A 10,264-nucleotide genomic window follows, 5' to 3' on the forward strand; every position below is an offset into this window, starting at 1 on the left:
TATTCAGACATCCAGGTTGTAGCCGTATCCATCTAGAGGCAAAAGGAACCAGAACTGGTGGCAGAAGTGATCATTTCTATTAGATCAACTAGATTTTTTTGCTTAAAAGTGTGTGTGTGTGTGTGTGTGTGTACACACACTTCCAAACTTTCAGGCACAAGTGCCATTCTTCAGGCACAGGAGAAAAATCCTTTCTCTGGAGCAGAGCTCTTGCCCTGCCAGTGGGTGACTGCTCTGGGGCTGTGGGGAACGCCCCGCCCCATGCCCTGGGCGGGAAGCCCTCGTGCCACACAGTGAGTCAGGCTCCGGCTCCGCCCATCCATTGCCAGGAACCAAGATGGAGGCACCGCCTTGCGTCGGTGTGGTCGGGGGTCTCCATGGAAACGCCGGGAGGAAATCTCCATTGTCGCGGGATCTCATGCGCACGCACCGTTCCCGAGGCAACGGAGCAGCGTGAGGAAGGGTGTTTGGCCCTCGCCGGTTGCCGTTCGCAGCGTGGAGTTGGAAGGTGAGAGGCTGTGGGGCCGCCGCGGTTACCATGGCAACATGGAGAGAGGCCCAGGGGAGGGGCGCCCCCCCGGGGTGATTCCCCTCCCCCTCCGCTGCACTGGAGCGGGGCGGGGACTGTGCGCACGGGGCAGCTCCCTCCCTCCGGACCCAAGAAGAGGCGGGAATCGCTGTGGGCTCCTCGCTGACGGCATCGCCCCTGGGCTCCGCCATCCGCAATGTGGGCGGGGGCTCCTGACGCCTCTGGGGATGGGCAGGGTCGCTGAGCGCAGAGGACCAGAGACTGAGGAGGGATTTGATAGCAGCCTTGATGACAGCAGTGCGCCGTTGTTGTGGAGAAGGCTAGGGACACACTGGGTGCATTGGTAGGAGTGTTGCCAGCAGATCGAGGGAAGTGATTCAGTTCAGCACTGGAGAGGCCACATCTGCAGTGTTGCATCCAGTTTTGGGTCCTCCACTACAGATGGGATGTGGACATATTGGAGAGGGTCCAGTGGAGGGTGACAAAAATGGTGAAGAGTGTGAGGGACATGACTTCTGGAGAAAGAGAGAATTGGATTTAGTCTGGAGAAAAGGAGAGGGGATTTAACAGCAGCCTTCAGCTACTTGAAGGTGGTTCCAAAGAGGATGGAGCTGGACTGTTCTTAGTGGTGGCAGATGATGGAACAAGGAGCAGTGGTCTCAAGTTGCAGCAAGGGAAGTTTAGGCTAGATTTTAGGAAGAATTTTCTCACCAGGAGGGTAGTAAAACACTGGAACAGGTTACCCAGAGAGGTAGGGGACTGTCCATCCTTGGAGGTTTTTAAGACCCAGCTAAACAAAGCCTTGGCTGGGATGATCTAGTTGGGGCTGGGCCTGTTTTGAGCAGGAGGGTGGACTAGGTGCCTTCTGAGGTCCTTCTGACCCCAATTTTATACAGTTACTAAGAATGGAGTTGTAAACAAAACAGAAAGTATCATCTTGCCCCTTTATACATCCATGGTGCATCCACACCTTGGACACTGTGCCTAGTGTTGGCCCCATGCCTAAAAAAGGTGATAGAAGAACTAGGGAAGGGCCAGAGAAGAGCAGCAAGGATGATTAGCGGTATGGAGGGTCTTCCATATGAGGACAGACTAGAGGCTAGGCCCATTCAGTTTAGGAAACTGATGTTTGAGGAGGGACATGAGAAGGGTTTACAAAATACTTAATAGCAAAGAGTAAGTAAATAGGGATTTATTATTTGCGCTGTCTCACAAAACAAGAACTAGGGGTCACAAAATGAAACTAGTAGGTAGTAAGTTTAAAGCTAGCGAAAGGAAATTATTTTTCACAGAGCGGGTCATTAAAGTGTGGAACTCGTCACTGCAGGATGTGGGGGAAGCTGACCGTTTGGCCAGATTCCAGATGGGGTTGGACAGATTCTTGGAGGTCTACATTGCATCAGTAGCTATTGAGCATGGGAGTTAGGGATACAACCCCTGAATCCTAATTTCCTACAGTGTAGGTGCTGGAGGCTGCAGGTGAGAGAGAAACGGGAAAGAAAGCCCTGGTCATACCCTGTTCACTCTCCCTTCCAGCATCCGCTCCTTGCTTCTGTGTGACAGGATCCTGGGCAAGATGGGCCTATGATCTCACTTAATAAGTGGCAATTCTTATATTCTCACCCAATATGATGGGGGAAGCTGGACTGGGCTTCATATATAAATGATATAGCTATAGATTTACATTAGTATAGATTATGTTGGTAGCAAGTCACTAATGATGACACATTCCTGTATCTTGATTGTTGCCCAGGATCCTGTGTTATGCAGTGGCAGAATGGATGCTGAAAGGGAGAGTGAAATGTGTGAGAGGCAGGGGTTTTGGTGGGTGATGTCTTTTATTGGACCAGTGGCATGGTTGGGATTGGGATATACTCGGACTGTCTGGCTAGAAATAGACATCTCCAAATGAAATGGATCAGCTGTGTCACAGCACAGTTGATCCAATTCATTGGGTAAAACACATTGCCCCTTATCCTGCCCATTGATGGTGTGCAGTAAAGGGTGATGTGCTGTCCTAGGGCTTGAGGAACCCCATCCTGGAAGTCCTTGCAATTCTTGGATAGGATTTGGCCCCTCAAGCCTGACAGTGCCTGCCCAGCTCTCCCTGCTTACCCAGATCTGCCCCTGGGATCTTCAGGGGCACATCTGAGTAAACAGGGAAACCCTGACTGTTCCCGCTTACCTAGATGGGCTCCCTAAGATTCCAAAGGTGGGTCCTGGCTTGGAGGTACAAGGCTTCTGTGCCTCTACTTGGGGATCTGTTCATGCTTTCCTCACTTATGGAGATGTGTCCCTGGGGAGCCCCAATTTCTTTGCTTAAAGAGAGGTACCCCAAGATTCCCCAGGGTGCCTCTCTGTAAGCGGGGAAAAACGGGCTGGTGCTCCAGGGGCTTGAGGGGGCTGATCCTACATAGGAATTCCCAGGGTACGCAGGTCTGGGCCCCTCAAGCCGCCATCTAGGGCAGTTGGAGACTGCAGGCAGCTAAGGATGCTTAAAACTTTTATGGTGGCACAAATGCAACATCGAGGAACATCTGTTTCTATCATCTGGGTGTATCCAGATGAATGTGTGCGCGCTGTTTTCAGTGCCTCAAAGCTATTTGAGGTTCTGCAAGCGACATGTGGCACACCTGTTCACTGTGCTGCTAATTTGCAGTGTGGAACCAAAATTTGAAACAGGGAGATTATGATACCTGCCAAATTTTGGTCTTAAAGTGAAGCTGTTTTTAAGCAGACACATTGCTTGGTGTTCAGCACAAGACTGAAAGTCAGGAGTTCAGGTGCTCTAATTGACTCTGACTTGCTTCCTCTTCAGTAAGTTGAAATTAAATTTCCACATGGTGAAATTGTTAGATGTAATTGTGTTTATAAAGAATATCAAGGATTTCTTATGTGGCTTTATAGAATTGCATGCCAAAGATAGATCTTAATAGTTTCTTAGCACATGAATGACAGTTTACTCATTCATACTGGAATATTGTAAACAGTCACGTAGGATTTTACTGAAGTTTACAAAAAAAAATCATCGTTAAGTTGAGAGCAAGCATGAGAAGTTCTGCTTATGTGTAAGCCCCAAAAGACTAGTGTTAAGCAAAATTAAATGAAGATTTGTGATCTGATGAATGTCTTTGGCTCCTATTAAAGCCAAGGGGCTTAGTAAAGGGGTTGAGAATATATGATGTCTTGTAGGATCTGTCCTTTGAAATTATCCTTGAAACCATGGCAAGAACATAGGTACTATGATGCTATTCCTGCAAGAGAATAGATTTTAGTTTATTTCTTTTATTTATATTGTTCCCCTTGTAAAGCACTATGAATACATAGAATTATGTTCAGTGCTGTGATTTAAATTACATCTTTCATGCAAATGATGATTTTGTATTGTTAAAAGGATGGACTGAATCTTGTCAAAACCTGTGGGTGTAACTATTATCTTTCTGTGAGATAAATATCGAAACAGTTGAGCTCTTTTGTTGAACCAGATAGCTGGAACAAAAGTAGCATCCACCTAAAAAAGATACAAGTGCATTTAGTTTGGCTTGTGATGGGTGGATGGAGGGTTTTCCACTGGGTATTTTTCTATGTAGGTTAGTATGTTTGTGAAAGATGCAGGAAAAAAACCAGAGAAAGAGCTTCAAGCAAAATATGTAGCCTGACTAAGCACTGGGAATGAGGTTCTGGGTACAGCTTACAGGGTACATTTTGGTCTGAATGCTCACTAGAAAAAGACTGTAAGCAAGAACATTGCTGTTTATCTTAGTTTCTCCTTTGTTCAGGGAAATAGGACTCTGTTTTGTGTTAAAAAATCAAAGATACCTGATTCTGCCATCATTTTCTTAAAGCAACCCTCAGGACCCAACATTTTGATTAAGTTCCGAGGTCAAAAAAGGGTAATACTGGCTGGTGAGCTGTGGAATACAGCTTCTGAGGAGAGAAATATGAGTTGGTATTCCTGAACTAAGGTATAATAAAGAATGGACACTAACATTACATTTACTCCCCATCTGATAGTTCACTCTGGTTGTGTTGTATTCTTTTGTCTATGAGCTCGCTTGTTTGTTAAGACCATAAACCTCTCATCTTGGTGGTTATACTTTGGTGATATTTTGATGTACTTTAGCCCCTTTGATCAAGCACTGATGCATTTTGCAAATGGTCTGTGGTAAACTTAAGGTTCCCAGTCTAAAACCAAACTCAAGGAGATGTGCATTGCTTCCAGAAGGTAATGTACCTCAGGCACACAAGTGATGAGAAGCTTTATAAATGGTGGGTGGTCATATGCATGTTTTTGGGGTTAAATGTAAGAATGAGTTAAGCACTTTTAAATTAGCTCAGCTACCTGAACCAATAGGAACTTCCACCAAAAACATGCACAAGTCATCACCCAAATCCGAGGTACGTGTAGAAGGAGGGTATTAGTTTGTGTGTCTGTGAAAAAGAAGTAGAGGAGCCCCACAGATAAAGGGAAGCATGAAGTCAAGGATACAGCAGTAGGAGCTTGGGTCTCAGAAAAGGCCTAGGGTGATTTTTGGACTGAATTCTGGCTGGACTCTAGCACTTGGAGCTGTTAATAAAGATGCTGTCTCCTGTTTGAACCGAACTTTTTGCATTCTTTGTAAATGAACAGGGTTGCATCAAACATATATAGCTCAATATCCTGTTTCTCACGAGTGCAGCAACATTCAGAACCTCAACTTCAGCTAACATTTTGGGTTGAAAAAGGGGTGGTGTTGTTGAGGCTATTCAGAGAGTTACAAATTGGAGGCTTCGGCTGGGTTTACTGCACTAGATTTCAAACAAATCTAGTGCCCCTCCGGGCAGAAACCTAAACCAACTGTACTCTTTGGTTGTATTCTACTCAGAGTTTTGAAGTTCATCTGAACTCCAGCAGCCAATGTAAACCATATATCAAATATATTTCAGAAGGTCCTAATCTAATGGGTAAGGTTCCATAGTATAATGTCTTGCTCAGTGGGCAAAATCCAAGTGCTTTTGGGAATTACAGTAAAACACTGAAACCCATGATGTTTGTAGTGTTTGTACTGTTCACTTTGATGTTAACTTAAGGTGAAATGGCTTCAGTGTAACGCTTATAAAGGGGGCTATTTATTGTGTGTAGTTTATCTGCTTTTATTCTTCATTTAACCATAATGTGGCATTAATTTAATTCCCAGAGCAATACATTTTGGGGATAGGCATTGAATATTTTGACTGGGCATAAGGAATAAGTGATGCTTTGATATAATGTTTTGATTGGGTGTAAAGAATCAGTACTGTATTTTATGGCATATAGGTTGACACAGTGTATAGGTCGATCCCCGGCTTTCCGATTTGAAAGGTAAGGATTTCATAGGCATGATGTGCAGACCTCAGGAGGACATGGGCGGGGGTGGGGTGTGCCATCGCATCTGTGCGTGGGGCGAGGGCAGGCTGCTGCTGCAGGCTGGGACAGGCAGTGCTGGGCTCCTCCTGGCAGGGGGCTGGACAGGGGATGCACTCAGGGTGGACGGTGGCAGAGCTGGGAAGGAGGGTTGGGAGGGGCTACAGTGAACTTTGGGGTGGCTGCAGACACCTGAGTAACCCTTTTACTAGTGCTGCCGCTGCCCACCCTGAGCACAGCACGGCCTAGCTGCCCGCTGGGAAGAGCTTGGTGCTGCCCCGGTCCTAGCCTGCAGTGGCAGCCTACCCTCTCCCTGTGTGGAGACCCAGAGGGCACACACGACGGCAGTGCAAAGCTTCAGTTGCTGATTCAATTCCGCAGAGATTCAGCCTGATTTGGCAGCTGAATCTCCAAATCCAAATCAAATCAGGAGACCCATTAATCTCTCTGAATTGAATCGCAAGTCTCCAATTTGATTTGGAGAGATTCGATGATTTGGACATAGACACAGCTTTATATGTTTTTTCTACATACCTCAAGGTACCAGGCAGCTCATGAAAGCTGAGATGGCAGGGCGGAGGGAGCATCCCACAGGAGCATGGGGGTGGTCCCCAGTGCGCTCGGTGGTGGACCAGAAGCACTTCTAGTCCACTTCTGGGTCCACTGCAGAGCGCACAAGGGACCCCCCCCCCTTCCCCTGCCCTCCTGCTCGGTGAATGGTGCCTCCTGGGTCTGTGGGGGCTCCCAGGGTCCCCCTGTGCCTGATTGCTGAGCCAGGGGAGGTGAAGGGGGTCCCCCACATGCCTGGTGGTGAACCCAGAAGTGGACTGGACGTAATTCCAGTCCTCTTCCTGGTCCACCGCCGAGCATGCGGGGGGGTCCCCCCACGCTCGTGTGAGATGCTCTATCCACCCCATCATCTCAGCATTCACAAGCCGTGCCTGGTACTTCGAGGTATGTAGAAAAAACATTTAAAGCTGTGTCTGTGGCTGAATTGCTGATTCTCCGAATTGGAATCGAATCTTCAGATTTGGATTTGGCCAAATCGAATCGGGACAGTGATCCGAATTAGCGAATTGAAACATTGTCCCCTGAAATGGGCCAAATCCAAATCGAATACAGCCTGCTTCTCACACCCCTAGTGCACACACCCCATGCCCTCCTAGGGTGCATGCATGGGTGGGAGCCACCACCCCCGCCCCACGTGCCCCCCGGACAAGTTGCTCGTCCCCTGCTCCACCTCGGATGTGCAGTGCCTGCCCCTGCCCCACTCCCTCCCTCACTGTGGGGGCCTCAATCTGCCCCCATCCAGGCCCCTTCCCTCCCCTCCCCTTGCTCCCCCCCAACAGACTTAACAGCTGGACGTTGCTCTAAAAGCTGCCCAGCTGCATATTGGTATCGGCTGATATGCCTTGTTAAAAGTTGGCCATTGGTATCGGCTCAAAATTCTCTATCGGTGCATCCCTACAGATAACCCATCTTCTTTTCATGAGTACTATTCAGATTAATGCCTTCCTTTATTTGCTTTGATATTACATTTTTAAAATATGAAATAGTCACCTAGGGTGTGTCCAGGCAAGTATGCATGTGTGTTTTTCTGGGGACAAATAGCAGCGGCATGTAGTTGTGTCGCTTCTATTTGTCCCTGGGGAATGCCTGTGCATAAGTGCTATGGTGCATGGCATGCTGCCCTGGGTGTGGTAGGGGAGACTTACATGGGGCCCTGTGGGCCTCCCAGGGCTCCAGGAGTGATTCAGAGGTGCAGAGCCTGGTTGGTAGCTTAAGTGTGGCTCTGGCTATCCAGGCTCCAGTTTCAGGTGGTGCATGCTGCTGCCACATGTGCTGCTCTGCTTTTTTTTGGCACAGGTTTTTTTGACACCACGATCTCCCGATGTCAGAAAAACCATCTGTGCTGCAAATCAGCGGCACGGCAAATGCTTGCATGCGCCCTGCTTGTGGCTTGCAGTGCTGCAGATGGGTCTGCAGCGCCACAAACTGCATGTGCACGCTTGTCTGGACACACCCCTGGAGTCTGATTTTGTTCTGTGTTCAGAACTCTCTGACTTTTCCATAGGATTTTCCTGTCAAGGGTTCTTATGCCTCTGGATTTTCTCATTTTTTATATTTTCATGTAAAATTTAGATAATGTGTTCTGTTGCAAGCAGTGAAAGGACTTTAGGATTTGAACATTCCAGCTCTTTCCTTTTGTTAATTTTAATGCGTAAGGATTGTTTTAAACCATTGGAATGCTGGAATGGGAGCACATAGAGGCATCAGTCCTGTAAATATGCTTTCAGGAAAGATCTAGTGATTAAAAGGGAAGACTAGAAGTTGGGAAATCCTTGGTTGTTCTTTTTGCTCTGGGAGTTGCTTGCTGTAAGACTGAGTGAATTACCTTACTTTTCTGTACATCAGACCCCATTTTAGAAATGTTGGTGGAAATACTTCCATGTCTCAGAAGGGATTAACATGTGCTTATAATTTTTATGTTCTTGAGTACGATAGAAGAGTCTAAGGGATTATATTGGTACTGCCTACCTTCTTAGCTGTATCCCATAGGAATCAACGTTGCCTTTTTTTACATCCATTGGAGTTTTAAAACAGTGTTTTCCCCTTCTTGTAGCATTAAATATAGAGTCAAAATGAGCGAGAAGACAGACTCTGGTGACTCAGCAGATGCTGGTGATTCAGCAGAAAGTGGAGAGTATGAGGATGATTTTGAAAATGACCTTGAGTGGCTAATCAATGAAGAAGAAATGTCAAGCCTTGGTGAAACAGAGGTATTAAAGAAAATGCTAATTATTTTGTAGCAAGTATGGAGTTTTGAACAGCTTGAATTACGCAGTTCATCCACTGTTTGATTTGAAGCATTTATTTAAATTTGTTGAAACATGAACTGGGAAGGGGACCTTGTTTAGGAATACAGTAAACCATAGCTTTTTCAGTTAGTGTAGTCATCCCTTTTATGAAATAGGAAATACCTTATTCCCTGGAGGAACAAAAAAGAATATGCTTGGATCAAAAAATACTACTGCTGTTTCTAAGGTGGGTACTTTTTAAGCATCATGGTTTTATTTTTATGTTGTCTTGGATCAATTTTCTACTCATTCTTTGGTTTGTTCCAAATTGTATGAAGTGGGTTTGTGGAGCACCAAAATGGAAATTGGCTCTGAAAATTCATTATTTGACAGTTTGGCTTGGATTTAGTATGATTGGTGGTGCTCATGCACTTTCCTCACTGTTCTTCTTTCCTTTTTCTGCTGCTGCTCTCATTGCTTGGGAAGAAGGTCTGAGACAACAGAAGCAATAGCTACTTTCTCCTGTTTCTGTGTAAAAGCTCTCTGCGATAGGAATGCCAGCTTCCTCTATTATTGGTCCTTTTTGTAGCCTCTACTCTTTGACATCATCACTGCCTGTAAAGACTTAGCTAGCAGTTTGAATAGAAGGCATGGCCTTCAGAATAGGATTAACTTCTTAGCTCCATAATAAGTTTTTTTTTGTGTTGAACACCTTTAAATAGCTATGGTCTACTGTTTTGTATTCAGTGCAGTACAGGTGGGAAAGACATCCTGCTCTGCTCTTTCGAAGTCTCCTGTTTTTGTTCGTCTCCTGTTTGTTTGTTTTGTCCCCCCCACCCCATAGGTAATGTATTATAGACATTACCTATGGGACTTGATTATTATTGTGGTTTCCCTTTCACTCCTTTTCTTACTTATGTTGGTTCTAGTGTGTACTGTGCAAGAGAGAGTAGTATACATCAAGTCAATCATCCCTTTTTCAGTTACCATCTTCCTCCTGTCCTATTTCCTGTTTCTTTTCTTGTCAAGCTGTAATCTTGTTGATTTTAAAATGCCTGGACTCTTACATCTTGCTAATTAAAGATTGAATCCATACATTCTATTAAGGTGGGGCATATATAGTGAAATTAGATTTTTCAGTGGGTCCTCACTTATGCAAGTAGGTTTACATCCTAGAGCTAGGGACAGAAAGTACACCAAAACTAGTATAAGTGATTGGAAACCAGTTCAAATCTGCAGCACAACAGAAGTTCAATGCATGTAAATTGCCTTCAAAATGTCCAAAACTGATTTAAGATAAGCCTGGATGGATGAATCAGATTTAGGTGATTCAGGTTAAATTGGTTTATTGAACTTCTGCCCCAGATCTAGAAGTAGTATGTTTTGTACAGAAAAAAAAAATGAATGTTGTTATTTGGGACTATTTTCAACTTGATGAAAAAATCATCTATAAACTTAAGGGCAAAAAATCCCCCAAAGATTCAGAGTTAAAATTGTCCAAATAGTCATAAAGATTCCAACAATGTAAGGTGTATATAATATATATGTGTGTAT

The 10,264-nt window shown here is 45.3% G+C and overlaps 1 protein-coding gene across 2 annotated transcripts in view; it reads left to right on the top strand.

Moving 5' to 3' along the window:
* Positions 1–382: 382 nt before the first annotated feature.
* Positions 383–10,264, top strand: part of CCDC181 (coiled-coil domain containing 181) — a 21,318-nt gene continuing 11,436 nt past the window's right edge. The window contains exons 1-2 of one of the 2 annotated variants that reach the window (XM_019548830.1): positions 383–508; positions 8,536–8,692. In XM_019548830.1, the coding sequence (XP_019404375.1) occupies positions 8,555–8,692 (138 nt within the window). In that variant the 5' untranslated portion in view covers positions 383–508; positions 8,536–8,554. The remainder of the gene's footprint in view (positions 509–8,535; positions 8,693–10,264) is intronic. The other variant, XM_019548829.1, reaches the window with a different exon arrangement.

The sequence above is a fragment of the Crocodylus porosus genome, unplaced genomic scaffold (genome assembly GCF_001723895.1).
Source record: "Crocodylus porosus isolate Cpor-Errol unplaced genomic scaffold, CroPor_comp1, whole genome shotgun sequence".
Lineage (NCBI taxonomy): Eukaryota > Metazoa > Chordata > Crocodylia > Crocodylidae > Crocodylus > Crocodylus porosus.